This window comes from Pelobates fuscus, chromosome 3 (assembly GCF_036172605.1).
Source record: "Pelobates fuscus isolate aPelFus1 chromosome 3, aPelFus1.pri, whole genome shotgun sequence".
Taxonomy (NCBI): Eukaryota; Metazoa; Chordata; class Amphibia; order Anura; family Pelobatidae; genus Pelobates; species Pelobates fuscus.
Window position 1 is genome coordinate 318,155,863 of NC_086319.1, and position 15,274 is coordinate 318,171,136.

The following is a 15,274-nucleotide window of genomic DNA, read 5'->3' on the forward strand; positions in this document are numbered from 1 at the left end:
TCCATAGCTACTTGTGCTGATCATTTTTTTCCCCATACTGTGCTGACATTGGGTAGAGGCTAGCTGAGCATGATGGGAGTGCACACTATATTAAATCCCAGATGTTGCCTAGCTCCACTTTCTAATTTGTTCATGGTCTCTGATTTATAGAGCAGAAAGCTGAGATGAAGAGAAATTCGGAGTTGGTTTGTTGCCACTGGGTCTACAAGGGAATATATTTAGCTGCATTTTAAAATGATATTTTTGCCAAGTACGAGGTGAGAAGTATTTTTCAGTACAATAAGTTAATCTCTAATTTAAATGGACTCTTACTTAATTCTGCAGGGAAGGCAAAGTATCTCCACACCGGGGAAGAGATAGACGGGGTTGATATGAGAGCTGAAGTTGGTCTCCTCAGCCGGAATATATTGATTTATGGTGAAATGGAGCCGCAATGTTACAACAACTCTCTGTGTAAATATTTTGACTTCGACACGTTTGGAGGTCATGTTAAGGTATGTGCTTATTAATTCTCCTTCTGAAAATCATATTTTGCTATAAATGGTTAGATACAGAAAGTACAGGAGAGTCTGATTAATCCCTGTCTAGCAATCTAAGACCAGAGGACACATTCCTTTCCAGAACTATTTTAACACTTTAAGGACTATACATGAAGCACAATTTAAACATATTTGAAGCGGGAACAAGGTATGTTTCCTGCTTATGATCCCATTTGTGCCTAGATAAATGACAAGGTTGCCATAGGCTGTGGTATCCTGTTCCTATATTAACACGAGGGCTATACTGGTAGTAAGAAAGCAGTGACCTTGTCATAACTGACATGACCTTGTTCGGTTTGTGGTACTCAAATTTATAAAGGTTGCTGCTTTACCAGCGGCATATGCACCAACCCCCTAAAATCATGTGTGCCACATGCATTGTGTGATGGCAATGCTAGTGGAATGATGGTTACAAGCTGCACTCACAGGCATCAAATCTATTTCCATCGGCCATCTTGGTGGAGGCAGTGAGTCGAGTGAGTCTTGGTAGACACTAAAAATGTCTTTTAGTTTATGCACTCATTAATAATTTTGCCTGCAAGATGTGTAGATTGGATCATATTTGTAAGAGACCTGATCACCCACATGTTTTGTAGATGGCAAAGCTAACTGTGAAAGAGAGTAGTCGTGGGAGAGAGCTTGACAACAACATAGCGTATCTCAGATTCTAGTGTCTCAGAGAGAAAGTGATGTAAAGATAGAGGCTCTGCTCTCTGGTTTTATGAACTCTCACCCCAACCTGGGCACTCAAATGCCAATATGTCAATTGGTGAACTATCTGACAGACATGGGGAATGGTGGATGACCACTTAGCAAAACAGAAATCCTTGTCAACCCTGAGTGGAGAAAGTGTCCCACCAGAAGTCCTTATAGTGTTCATTTTTAATAGTTTGAGTGTTTAAGTAAATCCTGTATAAAGCTTATTCCAGCTTCACCCAATGACTTGCATCAACTTACCTAAGCGTGATAGAGATTTTGCGAGCACGGTGTCACCAACCAGACGGTAATTAAAACAAATCAGAGCATGACTAGATGGACATTTAAATGAATGCTAGAGTTAATGTCATTTCTAACATGAATAAAGTAGATATTATATACAGGGAATCATTCTACAAATGTTTTACCAGACTTGCTGAAATAATCAGAGACATATGCACTTAAGCCTCAAATATCCACATTGTATATATAAATGTATAACGTAATGTACACCTGATGTGAGTTACATGATTGTTCCAGGTTGGCTATGGATTCAAAGCTGTCCATATTGAAGGTGCAGAACTCAAACACATGGGGCAGCAGACAATGGGACATTACCCAATACACTTCCACACAGCAGGAGATGTGGATGAAAAGGGGGGCTATTATCCTCCAACCTACGTGAAGGACCTCTCCATTCATCATGCCTTTTCCCGTTGTGTTACTGTACATGGCTCCAATGGATTACTGGTATGAAATATAGTCTTGTTTTGTTTTTTTCCTTTTAGCTTTGACTATTAAGTAATAGCCCAGGGGGCTGTGGTTGGACTTCATTACTAATAATTCTGTGTAACCTATTCCCTGTCCAAGAATTATATGAACATAGAACTGCAGCTTAAAGGCCCATGTTAGATACAGCTGTGCTATATAAGGAGGGAAGCGATATAAAAGGAAAGAATGCACTTCCAAAATTAAGTAATCCCTCTTAGTTTCAGGGTCACTGCCATAAGTATATTTCTGTGATTCGGTTAAAATCTGATTTACTCCTTACCTTTCATAGTCGGGGAAAAGTACTGAAAGTGACCCCTAGACTAGGGTCGTTATAAAGCAAAGGTTTTATCTGTAAAGTGTAGAGAGCAGATCATGCAATTTATTTTGACTCTTTGGGTTGTATTCACTAAACAGTGAGTCACATTGACTTGATTACTATTTTGTAAAATGTAAAACAAAAAATGAGCTACAAAAAAAATAATAAATCCTCACTTCTCCTGATAGGCAGGGTTATTTAAAAACTGGGAACTAACCAAGGCCAGAATAGCCCAGCTGGAAAACTAACTGATTTGGGGGATGTTTTTCAAATCAGCTATTTTGACCTAAAAGTTTAAATTCCATGGAAAAGTTCCAGTTCAATGAATAACCCCAAAGGCGTTTGTCTACATTTTGCAACTTAATTGTCATATCACCACAACTAGTACAAGTTGTACTCTTAAATACTTCAATTTTCTCTCGTTAGCCATTATTTATAATAATAATTAATATTTGTTTTCTTTAAGCTGAAGATTTAAAAAAAATTACAAGATTAGAAAATTGTTTGTGTTTCTTTCACTATAGGAATAAATTGTTATTATTTTGTTCAGGTAAAAGACATTGTGGGTTATGACACTCTTGGTCATTGTTTCTTCACGGAGGATGGTCCCGAAGAGCGTAACACCTTTGACCATTGTTTGGGACTTCTTGTGAAAGCAGGAACCTTGCTACCTTCTGACAGAGATAGCAGGATGTGTAGGACAATAACTGACGGTTCCTATCCTGGATATATAGCCAAGCCCAGGCAAGACTGCAAGTAAGCAGCAGTAACTCGGTCATAAGCTAACATTGTAACTATGTTGAATTTAATGGCTTTGAAGAACTAATAATAAACCTACAGAAGGCACATTTAGCAATTCCGGGGGGAAAGGAGGTAACGTAAAAATCCATGTGCATTGCATGGAAGTTTGTTACTCCATTATTTTACCACCTTTCCTTTTCCTCATCTTCGTAAACCTTGATTTGATTTGCTGCTCAATCTCTACATTTGGAGTTATCTTTCTCATATAAACCCTGTCAGAGAGGTTATCTTGTGGCTCTGTGACCTCAATATTTTATGTTTTGCTCCCTACCTGTATGTGTCATTGATATGCAGTTAATGCTGTTTTCAAATAAGCCTAATTGTCTACTAACATAAGTGAAACCAGACAACCTGATATAATTCTTAATATTTTTTTGTTCTATGGCTTCAGTGCTGTGTCTACCTTCTGGATGGCTAATCCAAACAACAACATCATCAACTGCTCTGCTGCAGGGTCAGAAGTAAGTAAATCCGTACAAGAAATGGCATTAGTCCAGCTTAACCACATTGTCAAAGGCTTTGTAGATGAGCCCCTTTGTTGCTGCCATAAATTAGTAAAACTCATCTGGAATAGTTTATCAGATACCCAGGACTTTGAATCTCGTACAAGCTCCAACTGTGAATAGTTCTCCGAAGCATGTTAAACAATTAGATGCTCCGTTAACCTTTCTAATTCTCACCTTGATGTTTTGGCTAACAATGCTCTGTTTTACAGTCATCAAGGATCCGTGAAAGCACTGAGTAGCCATAAAATTTATAAAGACCATGAAATATGGCTCGTAGCATAATCCCGGCCCTTGCTTATATTAAACATTTACTGCTAGGAAGGCTAGGTGGAAGGTCTAACATGGTTTATTCATTTGGCAGTGCTGTTGTAAATTCTAGGGAAATTTACATTTATGAATTATGAAGCATGTGCAGTATAGTGAACCCATGTAAGACTATATCACTATATTACTATGATCTTGCCAAGACTATACAGCAGTATACGAGCATATTTTGTTCATACCAAATCGAAGGAATCTATTATGTTCCTTACCCAGTTCTCTTCAGAATTCATGTTCTCCCATGCCCTTTACATTTTGGGTATGTGTTTTCTATGCCACCCGATAATGGCTTATATTTCATTTTAATTACTTCTTTGCCAGTTGGAGGGCATTGAAACTCGCCATGGGTGAAGGATGGGTGCAGAGGGTCATGATAATATTATTATTACTAAAATATTTGACCAGGAAAGATACATTGAGATTTATCTCGCTTTCAAGTATCTCCTGGGTATATAATAATAATACAACTGAGCATGTAACTTATTTTCCCCTACCACACATGCGTTAGTCTTCATTAATCACTTCTTCTCCCTCTCATCCACCATAGATATATACTGTTTACAGAATGTGCTAGCAGTACACATGCAATTAATTTTTACTCTGAGTAGTGGTTTATAAATATAAATTAAGTCAAATGTAACTGGCCGTGGAATGTATATCTAAATACGTGTATTAAATCTTTTAATTTTTTTCCCTGTTAGGAAACTGGATTCTGGTTCATCTTCCACCATGTGCCAACCGGACCCTCTGTAGGACTGTATGCTCCTGGGCGCTCTGAGCACACACCACTTGGACAATTTATAAACAATCGTGCTCATTCAAATTATAGGGTTAGTCTCAAATAGTATAAAACAGTATTGTTTGAAGGGCACTCCAAGTAGAGACATAGTTTCAAAGAGGGTACACGTAAACAGTGTTCAGGAATATCTGGATGCTTGTTTATCTTTTTACCTATTTTGCACTCTGTCTCTGTCTATCAGTAAGACATGAAACAGGTTAGAACTTTGTAAAATATTTTACAGTAAATGTAACCATTAGTCATGGTTATTTTATAGATCATACAAATTGCATTTACTGTAAATCATGTTATCGTGCCTTATTTAAATTAAAAATAAAGGGCTTGATATGTCTTGTTCCCCTTCATTATTTCTTTATAAGTATTCCTAATATGCAAAACTTCTAGGCCTCTTAAAGTATATTAGTGGTGGCTGTCTATTCAGAGATCATCCCATTAATCATTATTAATTTGACCTATACATTTGCTTTTAATTTCTTCTAGCACAATGTTTAGATAATTTCTCCTGCCTAACAAATATTTCCTAAACACTGAAATGTCATTTAAAGGGACCCTATAGTCACCAGGACAACTACAGCCTGTTGTATTTGTTCCGGTGAGTATAATCATTCACTATAGGCTTTTTGCTGTCTTTTCAGTGAAAATGCAGTGTTTACATTACAGCCTAGGGATACCTCCAGTGGCCACTCCTTTGACGGCTACTAGAGGTGCTTCCTGGGGCAGTGCTGCACAGTATGCAATACTGACATTCAATGTCTCTACACTCTGCATGCAGACATTGAACTTTCCTCATAAAGATGCATTGATTCAATTTGTCTCTATGAGGAGATGCTGATTGGCATGGGCAGTGTTTGGCTTGTGCTGGTTCTGCCCCTGATCTGCCTCCTTGACAATCTTAGCCAATCAAATGCTTTCCTATTAGAGAGCACTGTGATTGGCTCAGAACACCACTTGTGATTACGTCAGCCAAGCAGGCAGATCAGTGGCAGAGCCAGCAGCAGCAGACTCGAATAAAGGAAAGATTTTACTATATTTAAGGGTGCAAGGGGGTGGACAGGGGGCTAGATGCTGAATTTAACACTATAGGGGTCAGGAACGTTGTGTTCCTGACCCTTTAGTGTTCCTTTAATCTAAACATGTTTTTTATGTCTGACTTAATAGGTGCATGTATCAATAATCCTTATTTGTCTGAAAGGTTTAGTGCCAAGTGATACTTTACTTGTTATCCTTTGGTATCTGAATTATTAAATATCTTATTTATTTTGTCTGTCCAGGCTGGAATGATCATTGATAATGGCGTTAAAACAACTGAAGCCAATGATAAGGACAAGAGGCCAATATTTACCTTGGTTGGATCAAGGTAACAGTGTTTACTTATATTATTTCAGCCTTTGTAAATTACCTTTCACTTATGTGCTTTTTGGGCTGTTTTCCCCTTCCTTATGTATTGATCTTGTTCCCCTGTTTTATATTGGTATATTTAATTTCACCATGTATTTATACTCCCTTTTTGGTATATTCTACTTAAAACTTGATCTGTTTGACGCAGGTAAACTATCACAAAAATATAACTTTGTAGCAGTGTGATATACATGATGAAAAGTAAATATACGATCAAACCCGTCAGCAGGATTGATAACTGATAGTTCTGCCGTCCATGCTTGGGGTGATGAATCACCCCCAAACTAGTCTGATATTTTTATATCGGTAAACACTGGAGTATATACAGGAATTGTGGAAAGTAGGCAATGGAACTACAAATGTTATGCCCAAATTGCCAAACTGGAAGAAGTCTTGAGCTCGTCTTAGTCCCCAATTTGGCTATTTTAACTTACAATTTTCTATTCCCTTGTCAATTATCCGCAATTGCTGTTTTAGCAATTTAAAATTGAATAATTTTCACTTTACCAATACCTGTGCTTGGAAATAGCACATTACTTCTTTAAATGCCTGGTAGGGCTATTTGCTGGAATTCCTCTTATTTTCTTCCCTCTGTATTTTGTGTTTATTTATTTTCTGAACTTCTTATCTGTGACGTGTGTCAAGAACATCTTGTTTTATTACAAAAAAAACGATAGCGGTAAAACAAAACAGTTTGGTTATTAAAAGAAAATATCATGTACATGTGGCATAAATGTAAAATATGTCTGAAGCCTGGAATTCCTATCTTCCCTTGATAGGTATGGGCCCCATCAAGACGCTGATCCTTTCAAGCCTAGAGTACCGGCAATAATCCAGCATTTTATTGCCTATAAGAATCAAGACCATGGTGCCTGGTTGCGTGGAGGAGATGTTTGGCTGGATAACTGCCAGTATGTTCAGCGATTTTACAATCTGTTATTTGAAGCTCCTTGTTTATAGTACTAGTATTTCAGATAATCTGTTTAAATAATCACGGGCAGATGGTATTTTTTAATATTGCATAAAACACCAAAGAAATGTATTTCACATTCATTCCATTCTATCCTTCAAATATAAATATTAATGTTCGTGCAATGACTTCGTACGTTCGTGAATAGCCCGTCCTAGTAACAGCCCTGCTTAATACTACCGGTTTAAAATGCCCTCTTCTTGTACTGGTTTATAAGAATCAAATCTGATGCTACTGGAGGATGGGAATTCAATCAAGTAAAAAGGAGAGACTTAGCCATTTAAATAAACATTCAGCATTGGAACTAGAGCAGGAGGAATGCTAAAATTGGCACCTACTGTCTCCTGTAAATATTTTTGTGAAAGCACGTGAAATCTGATCGTGAGTGACCGTTCAATAAACAAAAATCATGCCCCTTTCATCAAATTTATTAAAAATAATGCAAAAATGTACATCTGTTAATCGTATAAATCAGGCTTCCCCAAACTCCGGTCCTCCAGATGTTGCTGAACTACAACTCCCATGATTCTCAGCCTATCTAATTCATTCATAGAATCATGGGAGTTGTAGTTCAGCAACATCTGGAGGACCGGAGTTTGGGGAAGCCTGGTACAAATACATATATAATAGTCATTTGGTAGAAATTGAGTTATAAAACTAATGTTTTGCAGTGCTTTTATTGCAGAAAAAGTTAAATTGTGTAATATAAAACCCAGTGAAAAGGGAAAGGGAGATTTATACCCAATTCTAGCTGGGAATCCTTTACTACCTTTTTTCTTTTCTTTTTTTTTTCTTGATTCCACCTCCAGTCCCGTCTCCCCACAAAAAGAATAAAGAAAAAAAAATACCCAAAAACAAACGATGACAATGTATGCAATAAAACACTTATGTATTTAGTTCTTGCACATTATTAATCCATGTATCTATTTATTTTTTGTTTGTTTTTTTGCAGATTTGCTGACAATGGGATTGGTCTTACTCTAGCTAGGTGACTATATTTCAATATTTACTTTATTGTCTCATTCGTGACTGTTTATAATGCCATTCATATCTCATTCACGTTTGTTTTAAAATTTTGCAGTGGAGGAACATTTCCAGATGATGATGGATCTAAGCAAGAGATTAAAAATAGTATTTTTGTTGGAGAGAGTAACAATGTGGGGACAGAGACAATGGATCACCCAGTTTGGGGACCCGGAGGACTTGACCACAGTGGGAGGACCCTCCCAAGAGGCCAGTACGTTAAAATGTGTTTTCTTTTACTTTTGAATAAAATTCTAGGAGATACGCAGAAGGCAGAATGAAAAAAAAATGTTTATTACGCCTTTTTCAGAAACTTTCCAATTCGGGGTGTACAGATCTATGATGGTCCGATTAATGTGGAAAACTGCACATTCCGCAAATATGTCTCCCTGGAGGGTCGCCACACCAGCGCACTTGGCTTTCGTTTGAATAACTCCTGGCAGAGCTGCCCGAACAACAACATTACTAACATCATATTTCAGGACGTACCCGTAAGTTCTGTGATATTTGAAGCTTAGGTGCAATTATATTCTTTAACAAAGAACAGTCCAGTGTGGTAACAACTGAAATGAAAGTGTTTATGGTTAAATGATTAAATAGTTTGTTCAGCTTTGTAGGACACTTTCAACCACTCAATGGTCAGGCCAGAGAATGACTCTCCACTCACATTTCTCCTTTACAATCTATATTCTGTGTGTTCCATTGGTTTGCTTTACCCCCTTTGCATTCTAGAAGTAAAAGGTGTATTTGAAGAATTTAGTTTTTCCAGATTTGGCTATTTCGGGCTACTTTTGCCCGAGGTAGTTACATAGCTGGAATGTTGCCTATTTGGCTATATTGTTGCCTTTCAGTTTGTAGTTCTCTTAGAAATTTCCAACAATTCAGTTTAGCGAATAACCTTCTCAACGATGTCACCACTTACTTAAGTGGTGAAGTAAATAAACCCCTTTATACTAACGCCTATGGTGTTTTTAGTAAGCAGACATGCCACTGAGCTTTCTTTATCAAGGGCAATTGTGACTAAACATTGAAAAATTAAGAAGTAAAACTGAATTTTTCCTCTGACTGTCCACTTTGTCCTAGAATTACCTTCTTTAATTAACCCTAAGTGCTTCACACGTCTTGCAACTGGGTTTCGATGGCATGTTCCCTTGGCTAAAGCTTCCATCATCCATTTAAACCGTGTTTGCTGTTGCTGAAAAACATGCTCCACAATCTATTTAAATAAAGTCAATGTGAATTACAGTATTGCAAATTCTACTAATTATGAGCCATTTGAGTATGGTGCACTGTCTGGCTTAAATTTCTGGTGTACCAAGGACTATTTTATTCCCATGTGTAATGTTACAGTTCTGAGAATTACTGACAAAATGCAAGATTAAAAACTATGATTTTCTTTTTTTAATTACCGATTCCATGCTCTTGTTACATCTGTGAAAATGGCTCGTATTGCATGGAGATCAGTCAGCTTTATGTTCGGTTAATGCCAAATGAAAGAGAAGTAATTAAGTGATAGTCTGTTTTCACAGCCAAATCTGCTGGCCAGGATTGAATGATGTAGGACAAGCAGTGCTTCTGATTACATGTCACTGGCATCTGCTGGGATTGCAAAGGGCTGCACTCAACCACGCATAGTGTGTTCAACTCTTCCCACTTCAACTGAGGTCGCATAGAATGCTACTAGGTGAAATCACACAGAAGGCAGAAGTGCGCAAAGTCTTCTTTAGATATTTGCTGATATCTAAAAATTACATATGGTTTTGGAAAAATATCAGTTTCTCATGGTATGGAGAAATTAGAATTAGAAAAAATGACAATCTTTTTTTTTTTTTTACGATTTTTGCTTAAGGTTACAAGTTTTGTAGTTAAAAGCAAGCAGCTATAGAAGTTGACCTTCGTGTATCAAATGTGGTCAAGTATTTTACATGCTGCTACGATGTCTCTGGGTAAATTATAGCCAAGTGGGTTGTAAAACGCAGAATGTGCAACATTTTTATAGAATCCCAAATATCCTAGCCCCACTCCAAACATGCACCTCGAGGAGAACACGACCCCAACACAAATATCCTAGCATCTTTATAAAGATATTTATTGTGATTCACATCTCTGTACAATGGGTACCGTGTAATCCTGCTGAGTTTTTGGGTACCAGCTTACCCCAGGACCCTCATTAACACTGGAAATGACTAAATACTGGCTGAGAATAATATGTGTTACAGTCAACGTTTTTAATGCAGGTGCCCCATTTAATGTCGCTGTGCTCAGACTACCTTCTGCAATTTTCAATGCATACTTTCGACCTGTGAAATATTATCTGCTTGTTAAATTCATTACGTTTTATGGTCATTTAGCAGAGGAATAACAATAACTTTAAAATTATTGCTTTGAGTTCCATTCTATTTTTTTTTTTTAAATATGTTCCTCTTTCTTTTTTTCTTGGTTTTAATTTCTCATGTATACCTCCAATTTATCTGTATACATATTTTAGCAAACATATAATTAGTGTGTAATTACATGAACATAATGTTCTGGTTCCCCCTCTCCCCCTTTTTTTTCTTAACTTGACCACACACAGTTAGCAGCACGCTGTGTGCTATTAATTCAATTAATTGGCGTCTCCTGTAACCTGTCATTTCCCTTCATTAGTGATAATATGCCAGAAAGGTGGAATTAGACATATTACAGGAATGTAACAAAACAGCATTTTATATAACTCTGGTCACGCAGTCAGGAAGCCTAGTCTCTCAGCAGTACACTCTGTGTGCTTTGTATGACCTCACACCTGGCACAGTTGCCATGCTCAGAGGAACTGGTGGCATTAAGGGGAAAGGATGCTGTCCACAGCTTCCTCTGAGAGAGGAATGGATTACTTCATAACATGGGACTGAAAATTAGGACATTATGCATTAAATTAGACTAAGAAAATAACATCTTGTAACCCTTTGAGTGTACAAGGGGCGAGAAACGCATTGAATTTAATTATCAACGTTTGCAAAATGTCTCCAGACAGTGCATTGCAAAGATTGCATTTCTGAAAAATGTATTTGGCATCATATTTAAAATTCTAACACTTTGCTCCTTCACATTTTTGCAGATTTCTTCAAGAGTTTTCTTTGGAGAACCAGGTCCTTGGTTTAACCAAATGGACATGGATGGGGATAAAACAACAGTCTTTCATGATGTAGATGGTTCGGTGTCTGAATATCCCGGGGCATATTTGGTGAAGGAAGATAACTGGCTATTGAGACATCCTGACTGTATCGACATCCCGGACTGGAAAGGAGCTGTTTGCAGTGGGAATTATGCCCAGGTAAAGATATGGAATAATCCCTGAAAACACCATAACCGCCTGCCTGTGCAAAGTAGGATTAACCATAAGGCGACCTCAGGCGGCTGCCTAGTGTCCATGGGTTAAATGCTAAATTTGTTGACCTCATTTTCCATTCATATGAGTAGAATTAAATTGATACCCCAAACCAGTAACCTGCCTTGGGCATTGTGAGTTCTCTGTCTTTTTCTGCCTCAGTGGGAAAACCTGTGTTAATGCCAAACTAATAGGGCAATCATTAGAGGGGCATCCCCCACCAAGAGTATAGCTTTTATTGTAGCCTGTTTGTGTTTGCATAATCCTTTTTCTTGTAGCAATATGGTTTTAGTTTGGCAACTGTTCTGCATTTTGGCAAGACGTGTATGTTACTGCTTTGAAATACAATTCTCTTCTTTTAACCAAAGTTGTATGAGTCAAAAATAACCACAGTGGATAGCACAGTAAAATATTTTTTCCGTCCCTTTAAATGCTAAACCATAACATTTGTGTAGTAGATTGGCACAAAAGGTTACGAGACATTAGAATATGAATTTTGGCTTCTATTTACTAGATGATATCTAGATTATAATAAATAAAATTAAGGTTTCTATTCACTAAGTAGTGCTTTGCAAAATATAGTCTAAAATACCTGAAATAAAAAAGGAATGTCCACTATGGTCTAGATTGTATGTTTGCCATTGTGAATAATATTTCACAAGTTTCTTCTGTTCTAGTTTTGAAATCCAAATTACCGTGCAGTCAAATTTGCCATTCTCTACTCTTTAGTGCTCCTCCGTAGAGTTTGACGTAAAATAATGATCTCATATTTTTCTTGTTATGGACAATATTATGACCTGCAGCTTTTAAGTGACTGCAAATGACTGGTGCACCCCCCTGTGCTAGACTTAATTTTAGAAAGTTTTCATAACACGAGAAATATTGCTCTAACTGTGGATATTTTCAAACATTTGTCAGTGGAACAATCAAGCTCAAAACGTTGGTATGGTAATATAGAAGTATGGACATTTGATTTAGCATTTCAGTGCTAAATCAGCGGGTACCTGGCTGAGCTAGGCAGTTGACAAACTGTTTGTAAACCGTTTGGCAGTTCTCCATGGGATGGCACCAAGGGGCTCCTGGAACTTATAACTACTACAGCATGCTGTAGTGATCATGGTGCCTAAAGAAGACTGTCAGGGTTATTCAGTAAAGTATAGAAAGACAAAAAACATGTGGGATACGGCTGTCCAAAATCTTAAAAAAGGGAACATAAAACAATATATAGTGTAACACAGTTAAAATAAGACAGTAATGCGCCACAATTGTATACACTCACAAGATTGAGACGTATAATACGCTCAAGGGTGCCTCCCCTAATGTTGTTGGGTGGCTTTTTCTCCCACTTCCACTCCAATGGGATAGATGTAAAGTAAGACTCCAATAGGTATAAGTTGAAAAGAGTATCAGCAGCTTTATTATAAAAAGGTGAACAATCACCATCAGTTTTGAATATAAAATTGAGGAATGTAGGTCCTACGCGTTTTGTTCCAACAGTGGAACTTCCTCAGGGACCAAATAGCAGTAATATTACAACAATAAAACCATATGTAACAAAATAATCTGATACCCCCCCCCTATGAGTCTCCATATATAGGTCTAATCCCTGTGTCCATTGGTGGATCCGTGGGTGTTGCCGTTGCTCCTTGAGTCCCATTGGTGCAAGTGCAGTACCTGTTCAGGTGTAAAAATTCATCAAATCTTCCTCCTGATCAAATTTGGCGCATCTGTGTATAGCCGGAACCGGAAGTGCATGCTGTCCTTTACTTCCGCGTTCCAACTGATCGTGCATTCCAGCGCGACGGAGCTCGGGCATGTCTACATATTGCCCTCTAGTGGTCGCCCAATACATAACATCTAGCACACTAATACACAGTGCAGACGATGGTTAAATCTACTGAAGGGAGAAAAAAATTAGTATCAAAACCAGACACTATTCATACCATACATCAAGCACCTATGGGGAATGTAATTCATATTTTTAAGTGCATTTGATATCTTGTATTCAATTTAAAGCTTAGTGTTAAAGTGACAAAATTACAAAGAAACTTAATTACAAAGAAACTTTATATAAAGTGAAAATAATGTCTTATTGTCTTAAAGTTAGACGTGCAAAAAACCTTATGCATAAGGGTTATATAGTCATATTATGTCCCTATGACCATATAAAATTCTACCTATTGTTAGAAATACAACATTCAGTATACAGAATAATGGAGAAAAAAATTCCAAATTATAATATTATCCCAAAATGCAATATTGTATATCATAGAGAAAAAAAGCACACAAAGAGGATACATAAATATACCCACTTGAAGAAAAAAAGGATGTATCTATCCAAAGGAGAAGATTTATAGTATCAAAGAAAGAATAATATTCAAACAAGACAGATCTCTCAATCCAGCAAGCAAACCAAATCTATATCTGTATTGAGCCCCTTGGGTTCAAGTGTTTGGAGTCTATGTATCCAAAACGTTTCGCGCTGAGCCAGTTATTCAGTAAAGTGTTATTTATTGGGAATTCATAGTGAATTTCAAATAATTAGCCTAAATATGTAAATGTATCTTGAATTCACGTTAAAGTCTCAACAATTCATACTCTTGTAAATGCATAAAAAATTGTGGAGTGTAGGGTGAAGTTGTATTGTAAACTTTATTATAAAGCTGGGAGAAAGTTTATTAGGTGTGTTAGAGTCAGGAAAAGAGGTCTAGAAGTAGAGCAATCACAAGTAAAACTTTTGGTTTTGGTTTGCTTCACTATTAGAAATTTGACCTTCCAATCATCCAAAATATCACAATTATTTTTAGATTTATGTCCAGGCTCGAAGGCCTGCTAATCTGAGAATGACCATCGTTAAGGATGAGTATCCTGATAATCCATTGCATTTAGAGGGAGCTTTGGGTAAAATCAACCACTATCAACAATACCAGCCTGTAGTCACACTGCAGAAGAGCTACACAGTGCACTGGGACAACACCGCCCCTGAAGAGCTGACCATCTGGCTTATCAATTTTCAGAAGTGAGTAATGATCTACTATACCTACTATAATTCTCAAAAGCTGCTCTCTACTCCTATTTCTTCAGTATTCAGTACCAATACTCTTTGAGTATTTAAAAAGTATTTAGTAGTTCAGAAGGCCCCCAGTCTATCTCGTGTGCATGTATATATGTCACTGACCTAACTTATCCCCATGTGTCCATGTGAGAATACCTTTTAAATTCTACAGATCTTGTGACTTAAAATTTCTGATCTTAGAGTATACTCTGTACGACTCTATGCATGTGGATATTCATTTTATCTTTAATGTTCTAAATGATGTTTTAGATCCATAAATGGTTATTTATAAAGAGTAAACTTGTGGAGTAAGTAAGCAGGAAAATTCAATTAGATTCTTTAGTAATTGGTCCACTTTTCACTTTTCACCCCACTATTTATTTCCAGATTCATATGCAATTCGTAAGGATGCCAGATAACATTAAACAATACTTTTGTTAGAAAATTTGTCTTCCTATATTTTTGTTATCATGTGATAAACCTCCTACCCTCTATAACAGCAATACACAACCTTTGGCACCCCATTTGTAGCAGACTACACTTCCCATGATGCTTAGTGAGCATTTTGTATGAATTGTTTGACTTGCTAAGCATAATGGGAAACCTAGTCTGCAACTGCTGGACTGCCAAACATTCGCTATCATTGCTGTAGGCAGTGACTGCAGAGTACTGTGAGTCTGTGGCCAGCAATCAGTTCAGCACTGTTGAGATTTGC

The 15,274-nt window shown here is 37.2% G+C and overlaps 1 protein-coding gene across 3 annotated transcripts in view; it reads left to right on the forward strand.

Moving 5' to 3' along the window:
• CEMIP (cell migration inducing hyaluronidase 1) overlaps positions 1-15,274 on the forward strand; it is a 119,062-nt gene that overhangs the window by 90,729 nt on the left and 13,059 nt on the right. For all 3 annotated transcript variants that reach the window (XM_063448907.1, XM_063448908.1, XM_063448909.1), the window contains exons 12-23: positions 325-494; positions 1,776-1,985; positions 2,873-3,078; positions 3,515-3,584; positions 4,652-4,780; positions 6,021-6,106; positions 6,927-7,058; positions 8,070-8,105; positions 8,199-8,354; positions 8,451-8,631; positions 11,235-11,450; positions 14,312-14,523. In XM_063448907.1, coding sequence (XP_063304977.1) covers positions 325-494; positions 1,776-1,985; positions 2,873-3,078; positions 3,515-3,584; positions 4,652-4,780; positions 6,021-6,106; positions 6,927-7,058; positions 8,070-8,105; positions 8,199-8,354; positions 8,451-8,631; positions 11,235-11,450; positions 14,312-14,523 — 1,804 coding nt within the window. The remainder of the gene's footprint in view (positions 1-324; positions 495-1,775; positions 1,986-2,872; positions 3,079-3,514; positions 3,585-4,651; positions 4,781-6,020; positions 6,107-6,926; positions 7,059-8,069; positions 8,106-8,198; positions 8,355-8,450; positions 8,632-11,234; positions 11,451-14,311; positions 14,524-15,274) is intronic.